The sequence below is a fragment of the Sus scrofa genome, chromosome 15 (assembly GCF_000003025.6).
Source record: "Sus scrofa isolate TJ Tabasco breed Duroc chromosome 15, Sscrofa11.1, whole genome shotgun sequence".
Lineage (NCBI taxonomy): Eukaryota > Metazoa > Chordata > Mammalia > Artiodactyla > Suidae > Sus > Sus scrofa.
This window is the reverse complement of record NC_010457.5, coordinates 67,115,951-67,136,900: the sequence shown is the minus strand read 5'-3', so window position 1 is coordinate 67,136,900 and position 20,950 is coordinate 67,115,951. Positions and strand designations below refer to the sequence as shown.

The following is a 20,950-nucleotide window of genomic DNA, read 5'->3' as shown; positions in this document are numbered from 1 at the left end:
GGGCCTCCTACTGTACAAAAGAGTAGTATCAAAAACAATGACTGTTTTTTAAACATGTCTAAGCAGGCACCGTGTACCTAATGTAATTTGATCTCATTTAATCCTCACAACGACCCCGTGTGCAGTACCAGCCCCTGTAGTGGGTTCAACGTTGTTCCCATCACATGATATGTCACCCAGAATCTGTGACTGTGATCTTACTTGGAAAAGGGTCTTTGCAGATGTAATTAAGTTAAGGGTCTTTTTATTTTTTATTTTTTTTTAATTTTATTTTCCCACTGTACAGCAAGGGGGTCAGGTTATCCTTAGATGTATACATTGCAATTACAGTTTTTTCCCCCACCCTTTCTTCTGTTGCAACATGAGTAAGTTAAGGGTCTTGAGACGAGATTATCTTCGATTATTTGGGTGGGCCCTAAATCCAAGGACAAGCATTTTGATAAAAGGAAAAGACACAGAAAAGAACCCAGAGGAGAAGGCCATGGGAAGACGAGGCATTGGAGTGATGAGCCTACAAACCCAGGGACGCCAAAGTCGGCCGGCAGCCACCAACAGCCAAGATAGAGGCACCAGCCAAATTCTCCCTCAGAGGCTCCAAGAGGAACCATGCCTGCCAACACCTTGATTTTGGAGTTCGGGCCTTTTGAACTGTGGGAGAACACACTTCTGTTGTTCTGAGCCACTTGGCTCCCTCCAGGGTCTATTCAAGACTCTGAGAATCAGGGAGTTATTGTCCTATTATTAAAAACTGCCCACAGGACTGTGTCAGTCTGTGACTAGGGGCACTTGGGTCAGATATGCTCACCTCTCTGCTGCCTGAACTGACAAGCAACTTAAATTCAGGTTGAAATCATGCTATTTGGGTAACAACAGATGAAGGTTAACCCCGTACCTGGACTCAGACAGCCTGAATTGAGGGAAGCGTTCCCACTTAGTAACTATGAGGCCGAGGGCAAGTTATTCAGCCTCTCTCTGGGCTGCATTTTTTCCTTTTGTATAATGGAGACAATTCAAGAGGAGCCTGAGGAGACATGACCACAGATGTACTGTGGTTTCTGGGATGGGATCTTTTTTTTTTTTTTTCCCACTTTGTTATTTTTTTTTCCATTTTATGTTACTCTTTTCCATTTTAGGTTATTAAAAGATATTAAATATAGTTCCCTGTGCTATACAGTAGGAACTTACTGTTTATTCCTGGATAGGATTCTTGAATCAAAAAGGATATTAAGTAAAAACTAAGCAAATTTGAATAAAGTCTGGACTATTGGTTTACTAACTGGAACAAGTGTACTATATTAATGTAGATTGTTACCAATAGGAAAAATTAGAAAGACTGGGTGTGAGGTATATGGGAACTCTCCATACAAATCCAAAACTGCTCTAAATTATTAAATTAAATCAAATATTATTTTTTAAATGAGGCAAATATTCATACCTCACCTCACAGTATGACAAAAATTCAGAACAGTGCCTGAAGTATTATAGAAGCCATTGTTAGCAGTTATTGTTTTACTGCTAGTATCAAGACCAAAGGACTAGTATTTGTAGTGTTCTGTGAAACAGGCTAAATATATATATTTTTAAAGTAAGATGATGCTATAGTATTTATTTATTTATTTATTTACTTATTTATTTATCTTTTTAGGTCCGCACCTGCAGCATATGGAGTTCCCCAAGCTAGGGATCGAATAGAAGTTGTAGCTGCCATCCCAACTAAAGTGGCTGCCACAGCCACTTTAATGCAGGATCCAAGCTGCATCTGTGACCTATGCCACAGCTCACAGCAACGCTGGATCATTAACCCACTGAGCAAGGCCAGGGATCAAACCTGTGCCCTCATGGATGCTAGTCAGATTCGATGCTATATAGCTATATATCTATTTAGATGCTATATATATATATATATTTTTTTTTTTTTTGGATCTTTTTGCCTTTTGTAGCGCTGCTCCTGTGGCATATGGGGGTTCCCAGGCTAGGGGTCCAATCGGAGCTGTAGCAGCCGGCCTACACCAGGGCCACAGCAATGCAGGATCCAAGCCACATCTGTGACCTACACCACAGCTCATGGCAACTGGATCCTTGACCCACTGAGCAAGGCCAGGGACCGAACCCGCAGCCTCATGGTTCTTAGTCAGATTCATTAACCACTGCGCCACGACGGGAACTCCAGATGTTATATTTTTAGAGTAAGGTTGTCTGAAATCTGCTACTAGATTCGATTTTTTTAAAAAAGCACCTACAGGAGTTCCTGTCGTAGCACAGTGGTTAACGAATCCGACTAGGAACCACGAGGTTGTGGGTTCGCTCCCTAGCCTCGCTCAGTGGGTTAAGGATCTAGTTGCCATGAGCTGTGGTGTAGGTCACAGATGTGGCTCGGATCTGGCACTGCTGTGGCTCTGGAGAAGGCTGGCGGCTACAGCTCCGATTAGACCCCTAGCCTGGGAACCTCCATATGCCGTGGGAGCAGCCCTAGAAAAGGCATAAAGACAAATGAATAAACAAACAAACAAACAAACAAATAAACAAGCACCTACATTGGAGCTCTCTTGTGGCACAGAAGATTGGGGATCCACTGTTGTTATTGCAGCCAAATAGAAAAACAAGACAAAACAAAACTCCTGCATGTATTTTATCTTCTTTTTTGGAAAATCAAGCAGAATGAGTTACAGTGACTTTGCTATTTTGACATTCCCCAAGGTAGACAAATTATGTGTTTCTTGTACATACACTTAGATTGCCATCTCAATGAAAGAGTTACACTTTTATTATTAGAGGAGGGCATAAAACTGAGCATCATCAGAAGTGAGGTTTTTCAGCAGAATGATGGCATCAGGAGCAAAGATCCAGACTCTAGCAGATTGTTCCCACCCTGCCTGAAGCCATACATCCTAAGGACCTGAGAAAGCAAGGAAAGAAACAAGTTTGGAACAGACTGTTTCACACTTTCTCAGCTGAAGGGGTGCTTCCTATGCAAAGAAGAGGGTACTGCTGTCTTAGGGGAACAACTCTTCTAGACCTTCTGCAAACAATCTGGGTTGGTTGATAGACAGATGAGAGCTTGAGGATGTGCTGTTGTGCCAAACGGGAGCAGGCAAAGGGCAAACACAAGTAGCAGTGGGGGGTACCCTGCCCAGGGGAGACTATCATAGAAAAGCACCATACAGTGGTGTTTGAATACACTTCTCAAGGGAAACTGGCCTGGCCAAACTCATATTTGGGCTTTTTAAGTAATCAAGGTCAAGGCTTGGTTTAGATAGGTCATCACTGCTCTGAGTGCTTTATCTGAACTATCATCTGAATGGACCTGCCTTCTGGACTTCCCTCAGAAAAGAGAATTTTCTCCAAGAAAACCCATCTTGAAATCCACTGTGAGTTGGATAATTCAAAATGCAGCAGGAAACAAATGAATTCACGACAAGATTTTCTTCCGAAATCTGGTTACAATTTTAAAATTTGATTCTCCGTCTCCCTGACTGCAGGAGAGGTAAAATTTCATAGAACTTTCAGTGCATCTTTATTTTCTTCAAGCACCTCTGAAACTGTATTAGGTGGAAATGTTAATAAGTACATGCAGGGGGAAAGAGGCTTTCCTTAAGTAAATACTTTTTTTGTTTAATTGTTAAGCAAAGGTAGGCAATTTTCTTCACTGTGGAGTTCCTTAAGGTGTTTAACCTGTTACTGTGCATCGTGAATTTCTAATAGAGGAGGTTAAACAGTCTGTATTAACTAAACTATAGGAACCTTTCATTATCAGGGCAAGGATTAACAGCTCTCTTCAGGATACGTTTGGGAAATAATATTGATACATTATTATTATCTAAAACCCATACTTTATTCAGTGCTCTCCTTCGTAGACATGCATAAAAATAAATCATCTGATAGTTAACATATAAACCCCATCTTCTTAATCCTTGATTGCCTATAGTTTAGGCTCTAAACTATTTAAATACATTACACTAGGCAATGCCCAGTAATCCACCCAGGTCTGGCCTGAGACCAAGGCTGACAACTGCATTTTCCATGCTGCTAGGCATGACTCAGTTGATGTCCAAGTTATTATAACCTCATCAATGTGTTAAGAATATCTGCCCCTCCCCAAATCTCCCAAAATATTTGCTACTAACAACAATTTTCTTCTATCAAAAAACTTTCATGGAGTTCCTGTCCTGGCTCAGCAGAAACGAATCTGACTAGTATCCATGAGGACGAGGGTTCGATCCCTGGCCTCGCTCAGTGGGTTAAGGATCCAGTTGCCATGAGCTGTGGTGTAGGTCACAGACATGGCTCAGATCTGGTGTTGCTGTGGCTCTGGCATAGGCTGGCAGCTGCAGCTCCGATTGGACCCCTAGCCTGGGAACCTCCATATGCCTTGGGTGGGGGTCCTAAAAAGGCCAAAACAACAACAACAACAACAACAACAACAACAAAAACCCACCAAACTTTCATTATATGTGCTTAGCACTTTAAAACTTTGAACTCTATATGCAGAAGATTATTAATAAATGTTGAAACTAAAGTTGAGCAATTAGCTGCAACAGACTTGGGTTGAAACCCTGTCACTCTCCGTTCAGCTACCCAGCATCAGGAAGGGGCATCAGCAAGCACAGCTTCACTCAGAGTGATGCTGAGACAAGTCGAAAGCCAGGCAGGTGGTTTTCAGACTCCTTCAAACAAGCCTCTCCCATCCAACAGCTCACTGGAGCCACTTTTTGTCTGAAAGTAAAGTTATGCCCAACAATACATAGATTCAGTGCTTCTGCTCTATGAAAACCCAAGCTACCTTCTTTAATTAGATGCCAGGGGAGTTTTCTTTTAAAGGCTTTTCTTCTTTCTCCTCTTCTAATCCTTAAGACATCATCAAGTTAAGAAATTTTGAAAAGCTTTTTAGAATAATTTATTGTTTAGCCTTTGTAACAGAGTGTTTGTATCACACCCAGTCCTTTTCCTTATTTGATTTTGTGTAAATTACTGATAGGATTCAGTGAGTAGGCATCAGCCATGATTAGAGACGTCTCCAAATTGGCAGTTGAAAGTAGTAAACCCTCTGCAGACCTCCTCAAGGATAATCCTCAAAGGTAATCATTGGCCACTATTTCTCTCAGATTTTTAAAGAATAACAGGAGTTCCCATCATGGCTTAGTGGTTAAAGAACTCGAAGCATCCATAAAGACCCAGGTTTGATACCTGGCCTCGCTCAGTGGGTTGAGGATCCGGCATTGCTGTGAGCTGTGGTGTAGGTTGTAGACACCACTCAGATCCTGAGTTGCTGTGGCTGTGGTGTAGACTGGCAGCTAAGCTTCGATTGGACCCCTAGCCTGGGAACTTGCATATGCCTCGAGTGCAGCCCTAAAAAGACAAAAATACCAAAAAATGAAAATAAAAAAAATAAAGAATAGCAACCTTCCTCAGTGTTGCAGCTCCACAAAATGCACATTTAAGGTCAAAAGAAGTCAGAAATCTTTCTACTTTACAAATTTTTTTTTAAGTAAAATGTGTCGATCTCACCTGTCTTACTACAATGGCCTCATGAAGAATATGTTTTGTTTTGTTTTGTTTTGGCCATGACCACAGCATGTGGAAGTTCCTGGGCCAGGGATTTGAACCTGCACCATAGCAGTAATCCACAGTACAGCAGTGGTAATGCTGGATCCTTAACCAACTGAGCCACCAGGGAACTGCCAGGAATACGTTTTTAAAAAATCTTTTAGAGAAGACATTTCTGCTACTGAAACGGACACCAATAGTCTATCTGTGCATCTAGAGAGGACTGTAGGACCAGAGGGATATTATGGGTTTTCTTTTGTTCCCACAAACCAAGTCATGGTAAGTCCCTGAAAAGAAGATATCAGCTAATTGGAGCTTTCACTGGACTGAAAGAAGGCTAACAATACGAGCTTGTAGACAATCTCACCATAGAGAATTCCTGCCTAGTTCTGACCTTTCCTGTTCTGCCACGGAACACCCTTTGTACAGTTTTGACTCCTCAGGTCAAAAGGCATCGCGCTTCTTATAGCAGCATGCACTGAGCAGTGTCTCTCCAACACATCTGAAGAAAACTGTTGATGATGGTGGGGTTTCCACACTGGGGCCTCTATTACTGTTGGAGTCATCCTTGAGCCCTTGATTTCTCCCCTTCCTGACAAGCAATCCATTTGTAAATCCCATCTCTCCAGAATCCAACCACTTCTTGTCATCTTCCTTATCCAAGCATTTATCTTTGGCCTCAAATGCTGAAATGGCCACTAATCAGTCTCCCTGTTTCATTCTTGCTGCTTCTATCCTCGGCTCAGAGTGATCCTTTCCAGATATAAGCTATATTGTGTTCCACCAAAACCCTATAAAACCTTCCCTTCACACTCAGAATACAAACACAGTGTCTTGACCGTGGCCCACAGGGCTGGTGGCTCTCCTCACAGCTCTCCACTGCCTCTTGTGCTCACCTCTGGCCTGTCCGCTATTACCTCCTTGTGCTCACCCCTCACTCCACTCCAGTCTCACCAGCCACCTCACCTCACTGGTCCCCATACACTCCTTTGGGGCCTCATACTTGCTCTTCTCCCAGTGAGCTGTGTGACTCCTTCCCTCACGCCCAAGGGCTCTGTCTGGTGTCATCTTATCAGAAGCTGGCCACCCTACCCTGCTCACTCTCTGACCTCTTACCATTCTTTATTTTTTTCAGCATTTATCACCACCTGACATCTTTATTTGTTTGGATGTTTGTTATCTGTCTCTCCTAAGGAACATAAGCTCCAGGAGGCAGAGATCTTGTTGGTTTTCATCAACACTGTGTTCCCATAGAAGTAGGATCTCAATAAATACTTCCTGAGTGAGTAAATGAATGAATGAATCAGAGTTTATTTTTATAGGTAATGCCCAGCCCATTGTAGTCCCAGAAGTAAGTGATGGTACTCATTAGAAAAAAAGACAAAAAAGTATATGCTTAAAACCAAGGCATCCTGGAGTTCCCGTCGTGGCGCAGTGGTTAACGAATCCGACTAGGAACCATGAGGCTGCGGGTTCGGTCCCTGCCCTTGCTCAGTGGGTTAACGATCCGGCGTTGCCGTGAGCTGTGGTGTAGGTTGCAGACGCGGCTTGGATACTGCCGCATGGCTGTGGTGCAGGCTGGAGGCTGTAGCTCTGATTTGACCCCTACCCTGGGAACTTCCATATGCCATGAGAGTGGTCCCAAAAAGGACAAAAAAAAAAAAAAAAAAAAAGAAGGAGAAGACAACTCAAGCAGTCTAACCCAAGGTTAGGATGCATTTGTTTGTTTGTTTGTTTGTTTGTTTGTTTTCTTTTTGCCTTTTCTAGGGCTGCTCCTGCGGCATATGGAGATTCCCAGGCTAGGGGTCTAATCAGAGCTGTTGCCGCCGGCCTACGCCAGAGCCACAGCAATGCCAGATCTGGGCCGTGTCTGCGACCTACACCACAGCTCATGGCAATGCCGGATCCTCAACCCACTGAGCAAGGCCAGGGATCAAATCTGCAACCTCATGGTTCCTAGTCGGATATGTTAACCACTGCGCCACGACAGTAACTCCAGGATGCCTTGGTTTTTTTTTTTGGTTTTTTTTTTTTTTTTTTTTTTTGTCTTTTGTCTTTGTTGTTGTTGTTGTTGTTGTTGCTATTTCTTAGGCTGCTCCCGCGGCATATGGAGGTTCCCAGGCTAGGGGTTGAATCGGAGCTGTAGCCACCGACCTACGCCAGAGCCATAGCAATGCGGGATCTGAGCCGCGTCTGCAACCAACACCACAGCTCACGGCAACGCCAGATCCCTTAACCCACTGAGAGAGGCCAAGAATCAAACCTGTGTCCTCATGGATCCTAGTCGGGTTTGTGACTGCTGAGCCAGGACAGGAACTCCTTGAGTTATCTCTTAAGAAGGAAAGAGAAAAGAATGCTCTGTGGTTTTGCAAGCTGTGAATGAGTGAATCACTCTACAATCAATGTTTCCATTTGTTCACACAGACTTCTTGCGATGACCTACCACTGGTTTTTCAGTTAGGAGAACAGGGGCGTGAAGAGAGAGTCTAGGTTGCAGAGTCAAATCTGATGAAACTCATATTCACTGATATTTTATGGAAAGCCTTGTCTTTGGATTTATTCCACAAACTAAAAGACAAGAGCTCATTTCTTTAGACTTCAAAATAATTTCCAAAACCTGAGGTGAGAGGGTTTTTTTTTTTTTTTTCAAGCAGGTTGAATGTACAAAGATTGGAATCAGACTTGCCAAGTTAGAACTGTCTTCCTTTCACTGGGAGGAGGGTGGCTGCAGCCAGAGGCCCAGGATTTAATTGATCCTGAGTCATCTCTGGGCCACAGGAAATGCCAGCGACAGCCCTTTCCTGGACGCAATGCCAGGCTCGGCTCTGACAGCCCTGTCACCTTCCTCTGAAGGGCAACTTGTTTTGTTTGCTTTCAAGTGATTTGTATGGAGGGACTTAAATCAGAGGAGAAGTGAGAAAAGGATTATAGCATCCAGGACCCCATCTGGGTCTCATTTTTGGTGGTGAATGATCCACAGGATGAAAAACAAACAAACCAAGAGGGAGACAGTTGGATACAGAGCCAGACCTGGGACAAGGGGCCTGGAGACAAAGACAGACATATTGAAAGGTGCCTTGGAGAATTTCATTTCTTGATGACAGCTGCTTTGTGATTCTCCTAGCGTCTCTTATTTACCAAGAGGCAGTTTGCACGGTGATGCAGAGCTCAGACTCGGAGGGAGAACTCTGTCTCCAAGGCCCTGCTGCCTGAGCCGCTTTGCAACCACGCTCAGGTTACACAGCTTCTCCTGACTCAGTTTCCTCATCTAGGGAATGGAGGTAAAACAGTCCCAACTTCAGAGCGGTAAAGTGAGAATGAAATAGGCCATACTAATAAAATGTTTACCAGTGTCTGGTACATGTGAAGTGCCCTATATAAAGCTACCTACAATAAAGACGAATCCTGAGTGAAGTCCAATGGGGATTTAACATAAGCAGATGAAGCCTGGGTTCCAGCCTCTAGGTTTCCCAGGTGCCTGGCAGTGGCTGGGAACTGCAGGTGCTCCAGGGGGGATGGGAAGCCAGACTACCACAAAGAAGCATTTCTAGGTAAGCATTTCTGGTTAATTGCCCAATGCAATATCAAGAGGAAAAGGCCTGGAATTGCCAAGGCATCAGTAATTTGTTGTCATGGTCTGTTTTTTCCTCTCTCCATTTTAAATAAGTATATACTTTCTTATCCAGTTTATTTCTCATTTTCTTAAAGAGGGCCCCCCAAATTATATCATCTTCAGGCCCCCCAAAATCTGGATCCATCTCAGAATGGTATAATTAAATCTTCACCACAACCCTGAAAAGTGGATATGATCACTATTTCACAGTCAGGAAACTAAAGTGCAGGAGATAAATGCTATCTCCAGGGACATACACCAGGATCAGACTCTTGTCACCAACATTCATGGCAGTGGTATTCACAACAGCCAAAAGGTGGAAACAACCCAAATGCCCAGCAACAGACAAATGATTAAATAAAATGTGGTATATCCATACAATAGAATATTGTTCAGCCTTAAAAAGGAATGGAATTCTGATACATGCTACGATGTGGTTGAACCTTGAAAGCATTATGCTAAGTGAGCTAAGCCAGACAGAGAAAGTTTTATTATATGATTCTACTTATATGAGGTAGATACCTAGGACAGTCAGATTCATAATTGCACCCATCTGCAGGTCAGCCATAGAATCTGGCAAACAGGTGGCCATGCAGGGCACCACACACACAGTTACACCAGTGCCAAAACCAAAGAAAAGCATTCATCTCCCCTGCCCTTTTAGCTACTCACTACAAAATGTTTTCATGGAAAGACAACAGGGAGACTTGGATATAAAGCAGGTAACATAAACAAAAGTCCCCAGGGTTCAAATTGGCTTCCAGCCAGGCTTACTCAGTGTTTACTCTCCAAGGAGTGTTTTGAGGTGCCCTGGGGCTGGCCCAGCTGGCCCTAGATTGTTATTCTCTGACATGAATGAAGGGCTGGGTCTGGGCAAGACCCAAGCCAAATACTGTGAGTCAGATGGACTCACGTGACTTCCCGAGGTCAAGGCTCCATGGAAGACAGTCCATTTCTAAACCCCAGAAGCAAAGGCCAGCTGAAGCAGGGCATGCAGTGGGCATTGCCTCCCTGGCTGTGGGGTGCTCTACTATGATACCCGCACCTCAGCTCAGAACTCCTGAATCGGTTCAGAGCCCCAGAAGGAGTTAGACTCCCCAGCTTGGGCTCTGAGCATCTTAGATATAGGATTCTGTCCTATGGGCCCAAGCAGCCTCTCTGAAAATCTAGATGGTGTGACTTAGGATCTCTTGATTTTAAGAAATACAGAGATGCCCTCAACCACCTCCAAGCAATGGGATTTTGTTGTCAGAAGACACATTGTTTTAAAAGAGACAAGATCCTGGGGAAACCCAGGAAGAAAAGGGCCCAGAGAGACCCAGCCTGGGAGGGCGTTTGGGATCAATGGCAGCTGTTGTCCTGGACCATGTTCCCTCCCCTCGACAAAGTGTGTTTGTGGGTCTAATTCTAGTGTTTGTCCATTCACATGGCTCAGGGCCATTCTCAGCTGCTTTTACTACTGGTACTCTCAACCTAGCACTTGTCCACTGTCCACAGCTTCGCTCTGCCTCAGGCTTCTGTCTTCTTGCTGCAGGAGATTCCCCCCACCCCCACATTGGCTCAAAGCATCACTTGTCCTTCAACCTGATATCCTCTCTCTGCTGGCTTCAGCTCCTATTCTCGAACCCCTGATTTTTAGTCAGTATTTTCCAGTTTAAATTCCATATATAGACAGAAACAGGGGTAATAAATCTTGGTGGTCTGGCTAAGGGGACACAGTTTTCATTTGGGACACTTTACACAGTGCTGGCCAGTTTATGGAACCATTAGGGCTACCTCCAACTCCAGGGGTGTAAATGGGTCCTTTCTAGGAGAGGTCTCCAGCACCACATCTTTAGGAAGCAAGAATATTTTCCCTATGCTGAGTAGCTTGGTACAGATCAATCAGGGTGGTACCAGGATAAAAACAGTGTGGGTGGATGTTCTCTTGTAGCATTGTTCCACTTTATATTTTCTCTTAAATTCTGCCATTTTTCTCCACTATCCATTTTAAGCCTTTTCTCAGTTTTCCTCACAACCCAAGCAGGGTACAACTTTCCCATTTAAATTGCATTATGTGCCTTCTAAAACCTTGTATTCATTTACACATATACTCACTCAATATTTATGGGATATCTGCTTTGTAAGAGATAAAATACTGGACAATGAAGATGTAACATTTATCCATTTACTTGATGAATATTAATTGACTATTTGCAAACTATCTGGCATTATGCTACTTGCTGGGAATATACAGATAACTAAGTCACTGCCTTTGCCTGATATATAGTAAAGGATTCAATAAACACTTGTTGAATAAATCAATGTCTCAAAGAACTTCACAGCTTATGTGGGAAGAATGGCAAGGATTTTGGCAATTATAGGCAAATTGGAAAGGGTGATCCTGGGGAGGGTCCACAGGAAGGGAATCCTGGCAAGGCCAGAAAGATCTCTCTGTGGGCACTAATATCTGTGCTGAGACCTGGACCATGAGTTGAGTTAGCCGAGTGAGAGGAATGAGGAGGAGGAAAGGGCCTCCAGGAAGCACAAATGGTGTGTGCAGAGACTTGGATGTAGGGGAGGGAATGAACAAGGGAGGGGCTGTGATTGGGGACAGACAGTAAATAAAACAGTGCAATTGGGATTTTAGGGACTGGGGTAGAAGTCTGTACATGGGATAGTACAGGGTCCTTGACTTAAACACAGGATAAAGTTTTCTGGGGTTCCTCTTGGACTTTGCTGCTACTGCCTGCAACCATTTGGCAGAGGGGCATGGAGATGGTCTAGAAGGGGTATATTCCACTTCTACTCATACATTCCATTAGCAAGAGCTTGTCTTTGGGGTAGATGGTTAGCAGAGGTAGTCTAATTGGGTTCCCAAGAAGAAGAGATTTTGATGGTAGTGAGAACCTCAGAGAAAAGTTTCTAGCAAGTGGACAGATGGCATCCCTGATCCCAGCTCATCCAAAGTGCCTGATGGTGGCTTCCAGAGAGGTCAGTGGTTGGACAGACAATTCAGGGCCTGAGGGACAGCCTCTGGAGCCCAGGGCAGCACTGAGTCCGAGTCACTTCAGGCAGTCTTACTGGAAGCAAGATATCTTCCAAAGTGAGATTTGAAAATTGCATATCAATATGGAGAAAAAGTTGGATTTCAAATAAGAGATTGTCAGGAATACAAATGGCTTGAGATTTTACTCTCAAGCTAGTGTTAGATCATCACAGATTCATGGATGCTGACAGGGACGTGAAAGCCTGATTCAGAGAGAAAGGACTTTATCATGGACAGTGAAAGCAGTAGCCAGAGAGTCAGCATTTTCTTTCACCAGTTCCCCAAGGCCGATCCCCCCAGGATGACACAAAGGGGAAGAGGTGACACCTGTACATAAAGAGAGCTGTGTTACAAGAGAGGAACCCTGAGCTTAGGGAACCTGAATTTTTTATAATGGGCAGTGAGCATGCCTGTTCCTGATTCTGGAGAGTGACACTCTATCTTTCCAAACTGTAAGCAAATCTGCTCCTTAATTTTGAGGTAGACAGGATCTCTATCTTCCTAAGCTGTAGGCAATTTACTCTTTGCCCTATAGACAGACAGATTTCTATCTTCAAAGGCTGATCAGTTGGCCAACATCCTTGAAAAGATAATCGGGAACAAAGGCAGTCAGACAGTTTGCTTGTAAAATGTGCATAAATGTAAGAGATACTGGAGAATTGTCCTCCAGCAAAGGTAGGTTCTTTTTAGCAAGAAGGAGAGTTTTTTTTGTTTGTTTGTTTTTTGTTTTTTTGTCTTTTTGCCTTTTCTAGGGACGCTCTTGTGGCATATGGAGGTTCTCAGGCTAGGGGTCTAATTGGAGCTGTAGCCGCCAGCCTACCCCAGAGCCACAGCAATGCAGGATCCGAGCCGCATCTGCAGCCTACACCACAGCTCACGGCAACGCCGGATCCTTAACACACTGAGCAAGTCCAGGGGACAAACCCACAACCTCATGGTTTCTAGTCGGATTCGTTAACCACTGCGCCACGACAGAAACTCCAAGGAGTGTTCTTTAGATAATAGTTTCCTTTATTATTTTCTTCTCCCCCTGACCTCTAGTGTTGGAAGGCTCCAGGGCTCAGTCCTCAGAGTTCTTCCCTTCCTTAGGGATCTCATTCAGCCTCATATCTTTATTTTATTTTTAATTTTTTTTGTCTTTTTAGGGCCACACCCATGGTATATGGAAGTTCCAGGCTAGGGGTCCAATCGGAGCTATAGCTGCCAGCCTACACTGCAGCCACAGCAATGCAGGATTCGAGCCATGTCTGTGACTACACCATAACTCACAGCAACACCAAATCCCTGACCCACTGAGCGAGGCCAGGGATCGAACCCACATCCTCATGGATTCTAGTCGGGGTTGTTTCCACTAAGCCACAATGGGAACTCCCCCAGCCTCATATCTTTAAATCCATGGTAATGATCCTAGATTTACAGTTGATAGTTCCGTAACACCCCATTTGCTGAGTCAGATATCAAACTTCATCAGACACATCTTCACTTGGTCATCTCCTAGATGTCTTCAAATTAACATCTTCTTGAGTCCCATCCTCTACACAATACCTGATCCTTCCCCAGGGTCACCCCTCTCAGAAAAGAGTTTCATATACTCTGTTGCTCAGGCTAAAAATCTTTCTTCCACATTCACATTCAATCCATAAGCACATTCTGTTTTCAAATGCTATCCTGTATCGGACCACCTCTGCCCTCCTACATCAGCACTATTCTGGTTCCAATCACTCCTAGAAAACAGCCGTAAATTCCTAATTGATCTCCCACTTTCCAGTCTAGCCCCATATTTTCTAAGCTTCATAGCAGTCAGAGTGATGATTGTTTTAAAATGTAAACTAAGAGTTCCCATCATGGTGCAGCAGAAATGAATCTGACTAGGAACCGTGAGATTGCAGGTTCAATCCCTGGCCCCGCTCAGTGCGTTAAGGATCCGGCATTGCCATGAGCTGTGGCTCTGCAGAGGAGGCTCGGATTTGGTGTTGCTATGGTTCTGGCATAGGCCGGCAGCAACAGCTCTGATTAGATCCCTAGCCAGGGAACCTCCATATGCCACAGGTGCCACCCCTGGAGAAAAAAAGACAAAAGACTAATTAATTAATTAATTAATTAAATGTAAATTAAATTATACCATCCCCCTGCTTTCAATCTTCCAGTGACATTTTAACACATTTTGAATAAAATTCAAGGTCAAGACTACGTCCAATCTGACCTCTGCCTCTAAAGCTGACCTCACTTGCTACCACCCCCTCTGTCCCTTCTTGTACTCTGCCTTCCCTGAAAATGCCTGGTCTGCCATCAGAGCCATGGCACTTTGTTGCCCAAGTCATTTAGGGCTCTTTCAGACATCAGCTGATCAGGGATGTCTTCCCTGACCATCCCAAGTAACATAGCACACCTTTCCGAACCATCAGCCATTACCCATTGTTATCATTTTTCATAGCCCTTATGACAGCATGATTTTAAGAATCAGTCTTCCCCTACCTGCTACCCCCCAGCATAGAATATATACTTCATGTGTCAAGAGTTTGACTTTGTTTACTGACCTATCCTCTGCTTCTAGAACAATATTTGACCCAAAGTAGATGCTCAATAAATATTTATTGAATGAATGGATGAATGTGTGAATAAATAAATGAGTGACAAGATACAAGTCTTATCCAGAGGTAATAGGAGAGGCACAGATAATCTGCGCCTCCATCTTTCTCTTCAAGCTAAACCAACCAATTTCATATAAATGTATTTTTCTCCCCAAAGGTAAACTTCCAACTCTTTAATAATTCTGGTTTCTCTCTGCAGGATTCTTGCCATGTTCTTCCAGATTGCAGTGTATGATGGAGTGCAAAATTGAACATAGCCTTCTGAGAAGAACCTGAGCAGTCTATAATTAGTTTTCCTCACTTCACAGGTTTCACATGCTACCTAGAAATATACTTTCAAAAGATAATCTTCCAGGACTAAGCCTAGCCACAGTGAAGCCTGTCTAAGGTCAAGCAGTTTGGAGAGTATCAAAGTGAATATTTGCTTGCAGTATCTACAAATCCCAATCACTGTCTGGAATGCATTAAGAAAAATTCTTAATCAAGCTCATGAAGTTAGCCATAGAGGGTATATATCTGAAATTTGTCACTCTTTTGTTCAACAAATACATATCTTCTATGTGCCAAGCCGTGAGCTAGAAACAAGGACAGTCCATGAGGAAAAGAACTTGGTCACTACCGAGAAGGGAGGGATTCCGAATCTTAAGCATCATTGTTTCTGTTTCCATTGTCGTTGTTTGAGATTCATTTTGGTCTAATTTAATTTTAATATATTACATTTTTTTTCTAATAATGCTTTTAAATAAGAATTCTCTACACATGGAAAAAGAGATTTTATCCAACTTTAAAAACAAGAGAACACAGTATTTTTCTCTCCCTAGCCTGACTTCTAAATTGAAAAATAATCATTTTTATTTTTCAGAGTTCATCTCAATTCTCTGCAAAAGATTTCACAATGAAACAGAAAAATCTCAGGTATTCTCCTTTAGCTCATTTTTAAAACCCTCCTCTACATAGCATATATTTGTATTTTATTTATCATCTTTACTGTTTACATTAATTTTAAATTATTTTAAAAACAACTTTAGACCATATTTTAATTGCTCTTTTGACATTTCACTGATCAGTATTTTACTAAAGGTGTCAACTTTCTCTAGGAAGCAGAGAGACTAATAGAATTTACACAAAAATTTCTACTGAATGAATTTCCCCACCTTCTTGGTGATTGTACACCTGCCTTCCTTATAAGGAGAACAAGGAAGTAAATCATGTTGAAGTTGCTCTTAAACACAGCTTTTCTTCTTTACCTGTCCAGGTAGCTTCTGTTTTCATTTCAGCCTTAATGAAAACTTTTTAATTTACATCTCAAGTTTCTTTTCAAAACAGTGTAAGTAGTGTTTACAGTTTCACACTTGAAGAAAGAAAGACTTTTAACGATGTTCAGCTTTGGTCTTGTAATGTTGAAGGTAATTCATTTTTTAATCTGTCTGCACAGCGAGAACTGAAACGGATGGGGATTGAACTGCTTTGCCTGTTCTTTCTATTTCTAGGAAGGAATGATCACGTACAAGGTAAGACGCAAGTTCTCTGATATATTGCTTTTGTGGTATGCTTGACCTGTCATTTGGTTCAGAAACTAGATCCGAAGTCATTCTTTTATTTTGATCTGTTCAATTGCTCCTTTGCCATTGAACGAACTCTTTAACAAATTACAGGCGACGCAGGGCTGTTCCCACAGCAAATGCTCTGGGCTTAAGGTAAATAAATACAAAGGTTCCTTGGGCACTTAAATGAGGAGAGTGAAACAGCACTACTGCACAACAGGACTTCTTAATACCCTTATGACGATCGTTTTGGTAATTTTTCTGGCTATTTTATTGTACATCAAAGGCTTCCACTTGAGAGTGAAAACTTTGAGGGGAAAAAAGATTTATTTTTAAAATAAAATCATCGTACATTTGAGAGAGCAGTGTTCTTTAATGGGTGCGAACAATTTTTTTTAAATTAAAGGAGATGATAAATATGATGATCCTGTATTTGTGGATGTTGACATATTTTCATACTTGAAGAATCAAAGAGAATGATTGTTTGGGGCCAAGACACATATTTTCAATGTGATAGATGTCAACTATGAACTTTACTATGGATTGCTAACATTTTGAGGACAGATTTTTGGAGACTAAAAAATAAACTTTGGTATTGTTTTGTTCAAGTACTTTAAGAGCTGTATGGCTCACAAATGGCGTGGCTGAGAGTGTGCTGAATCCCTTGTGTCTTGCTGGGTTTAAACACAGGTGGCTGTGCCCTGGGAGGTGCAGAGACCTGTGAAGACTGCTTACTCATTGGACCGCAGTGTGCCTGGTGTTCTCAGGAGGTAAAACAAATGACCTCAACACATTTGTCAAAAGGGCAGTTACATTTACGATGATTCCATCCGTGATGGTTCTGAGAGTGTCCTGCTTTCCGTGGGGTTATAGGCATGAAACAAGTCAGGGAGGGAAAATGTAAGCTTTAGTGATTCAAAGTGTCCTTTGTGTAATGACATTCAAAAGCATTTTGAGAAGGGAGTGAATGTCAAATTATTCTGAAACATACTTAACACAAGATTCTTTAACCTGATGCCTTCTCTTTCATTGTATTTTTTATTGAAGTATAGTCGATTTATGATGTTGTGTTAGTTTCAGGTGTACAGCAAAGTGATTCAGATACACATATATAAATTCAGATATACACATATATATATTCTCTTTCATATTCTTTTCCCTTATAGGTTATTACAAAATATTGAGTATAGTTTCTTATGCTATACAGTAGGTCCTTTTTTATGTATGTATGTATGTATGTATGTATGTATTTATCTTTTTAGGGCTGCACCCACAGCATATGGAGGTTCCCAGGCTAAGGGTCGAATAGGAGCTTTAGCTGCCGGCCTACGCCACAGCATGTCTGAGACCTACCTCACAGCTCACAGCAATGTGGGATCCTTAATCCACTGAGCAAAGACTGGATTGAACCCACATCCTCATGGATCCTTGTTGGGTTCATTAATTGCTAAGCCACAACGGGAACTCCAGGTCCTTTTGTTTTAAAGCCATTTCTCACTGCTTCCATGTAAGATGCTGAGGCTCTGGGTAACCATCATGGAGATGATCTTTTCTAAAGTTCAGCATATGTTTAACCTCAATATCATGGTCGTGTTCCATCTGGGGACCAGCATCTTTTCTGAATCGCTGCTAAGATCTAAAAGGTGTTCTAGGGCGGGGGTAAACTTTACTGCTGAGACGTTATCCAATGCTTTTAAAAATGACATGCACTTAGTGACTCTGTACCATACCGATGACCAAGCCCAAAATAGACGTTCCTCATCTGATCAAACTGAAAACTATGTGAAGGTAGTGGAGGGGACGGGGGAATGTACAGCCGTCCTGTGTCACTGCCTCCTGTGACACTAGAGAGCAGTCTGTAAATGATTCCTGGGAAGAAAAAGCTGTCTGGGCTCTTTTTGGAATTGAAAACAGTTCTCTATTGAATCTCATAAAGAGAAGCTTAAACGCATATCAAACCCTACAAATGTCAAGCTCAGCAAGAATTGAGTAGCACGTGTGAGGGGAATGAACCTGGTCGCCTGACTCAAACCAGCCTGTCACCATTAAAATCCACATTGCAGGTCACCTGTGTCTATGGCAGAAGGCCTCCCAGACCACGAGGTGCAAACCCAGCTCATCCCCCCTCTTCTGCCTCCACCAAGGGGGCTCAGGAAGAAGGGCAGGAAATTACGAGGTTTTGCGCTCACTCATCAAAAGCAGGCTTGGGGATATACAAAGAGGGAAAAACCCACATTTTTTGACATTGACTCCTTGAAGAAGTCAATGTTAGTTGGATGCCAGAGACATGAGATGAAAAGTCAGTCTAACAAGATTGACTTCTGGAATTTTCACTTAAATGCTTTTTTTAGTACTCATTTAAGAGAGCCCCTTAAGTTACCCCTGATAGCTTTACTGGTGGACAATACTTCGTAGTCAAGTTGTTATCAAATGTTAAGGTCAGATTGGAGTTCCTGTCATGGGTCAGTGGCTGATGAACCTGACTGGTGTCCATGAGGACTCAGGTTCGACCCTTGGCCTTGCTCAGTAGGTTAAGGATCTGGCATTGCTGTGAGCTGTGGTGTAGGTCACATTCACAGCTCGGATCTTGCGTTGCTATGGCTGTGGTTGAGGCTGGTGGCGACAGTTCCTATTGGACCCCTAGCCTGGGAACCTCTATATGCTGCAGGTGCAGCCCTAAAAAGACCAAAAAAAAAATTATGGTAACATCAGATTATTCTGAGGAGTCACTCTCTCCGCAATAGTAGAAGTAATATCAATAGAGACAGTTGGAGCAAAAAGTAAATTGGGCTTCTGCTTAGAGCAGATAGAAAACCGTTTCCAGGATTAACACCCTCTCTAATCTTTTGGCGAACACAGTGATTACAGGTGGTGGCAGTGACACTACGTTAAGAAGGATTCTGAGGTCTTATGAAGCCATGGTTTGCTTTGAATACCTCATGAGAAGTTACAGAATTTGCTACCGCTCTCTAGGTTCTCCAATAAGCACAGGCCTGGCTGATAGACAAAAAATTATATTCTCAAAAATCAATTTCAGAAGAAATGTCCTAAGTAGGTGAAACAGCAAGAATGGCTTAGAATTCTAAGGAATGAGGTAAAACAATATGAGCCTGGTTTGCTTCTCTCCGAGCATGAGAGTTGAAAGGCCTCAAGTTCAACATTGCCTAGAGACCTGCCAGCTCTAGAGCACCCTTGGCTATTAGGTAGGGTAGGTGTTTATTTCTCGACCACATCACTCTGTTCTGGATGTCCCAGGTTGGCCACATCTCTGCCTGGAAACACTCCATCTCATTGCCTCTGGGGACCCAGGTAGATTAGAAGGGAACTGGGGAGCTCCTGAGTCCCACAGAGAAAAGCAGTCTTTCACCCCATTTCTCTTTCGCTTCCCTTCCCCACCTCCAAAATGAGAGAAATTTCTAAAAGACCTTAAACTAGAATACTTTAAGAGCCTGAGTTTAAAGTCCTCAAGAGATCAACATAGTTGACGTGAAGCTGTAACACATCCACGAGTTAAACCAGGACAGACAGGAGGACAGGGAGATGTGATGATCTTTGCCCTTTAGGAATCCACAGAAAAGGCTCTTTGTCACTGTATGTGGTAACAGAAACACAGAGCCTGGACAGTCCTAGGATTCCACAAGCTTATAGGTCATCGTGAACAGATCACTCACGGAATGATGTCACCTCTATGACCCAGTTCTTTCAAAGATCTGGTCACAGCACAGGAGAAGTTTTAAAGAAATGAGCATTAAAAACCAAAACTCAAACCAAGACCAAACCCGTTAAGTGAATTCACTTGAATATAATTCAAAGGAAACTCCAATTTTACTCAGAATTTTGCTGGCAGAATTCTCTGTTTATTCCGCTATAACTTTAGACCTACAATCAATATCAGATATGTGGGACTATGTTATTATATAGCAAGATTCCTAACTAACAAAGCAAGCAATGAAAATAATCTTATTAAAAAGTCTTCTTTTCTCTTCATTGTTTTTTTTTCTTTTTTCTTTTCTTTTTTTTTTTTTTTTTTCAGAATTTTACTTATCTCTCTGGAGTTGGAGAAAGGTGTGACACCCCAGCAAATCTTTTAGCTAAAGGATGTCAACTAAACTTCATCGAAAACCCTCTCTCCCAAGTAGAAATACTTACAAATAAGCCTCTCAGCATAGGCAGACAGAAAAATAGTTCCAGCATCGTTCAGATTGCACCTCAAAGCTTGACTCTTAAATTGAGACCAGGTATGTTATGCGTTACACAATCCTTGACTCATGTGAATAAACCTAGTGTCACCTATGGTAATACTGCTATTCCGTTAATACGCCTCGTGCCATATTACATAGCATTGTTCACTATGACTCAAATTTCCCACTCTGAAGGAAACAGACAATTGCTTGGCTAACACTGTCCTTTATTCACATTGGTCACTTTGCACTCCAAATGTGTTACCCCCCAAAAGCCTTATCTAATAGTACCCATTTGAATTACTTAAATATTGTTAAGGCTTACCTCACATTTCTTCAAGGGTTGTAATACAGCTTTAAACACCTCTTTATTTTCTTCTTTTCTAAACCCACATACAAAAAAAATTCAGCTTATCTTCCATCTAAATGGATGCTAGTTCTCCCAAGGA

The 20,950-nt window shown here is 42.5% G+C and overlaps 1 protein-coding gene across 8 annotated transcripts in view; it reads left to right on the top strand.

Moving 5' to 3' along the window:
* Positions 1–20,950, top strand: part of ITGB6 (integrin subunit beta 6) — a 133,894-nt gene that overhangs the window by 38,509 nt on the left and 74,435 nt on the right. For 2 of the 8 annotated variants that reach the window (XM_021074449.1, XM_021074448.1), the window contains exons 2-6: positions 15,085–15,284; positions 15,639–15,691; positions 16,212–16,287; positions 17,011–17,090; positions 20,354–20,558. In XM_021074449.1, coding sequence (XP_020930108.1) covers positions 15,266–15,284; positions 15,639–15,691; positions 16,212–16,287; positions 17,011–17,090; positions 20,354–20,558 — 433 coding nt within the window. In that variant the 5' untranslated portion in view covers positions 15,085–15,265. 8 annotated transcript variants of the gene reach the window in all.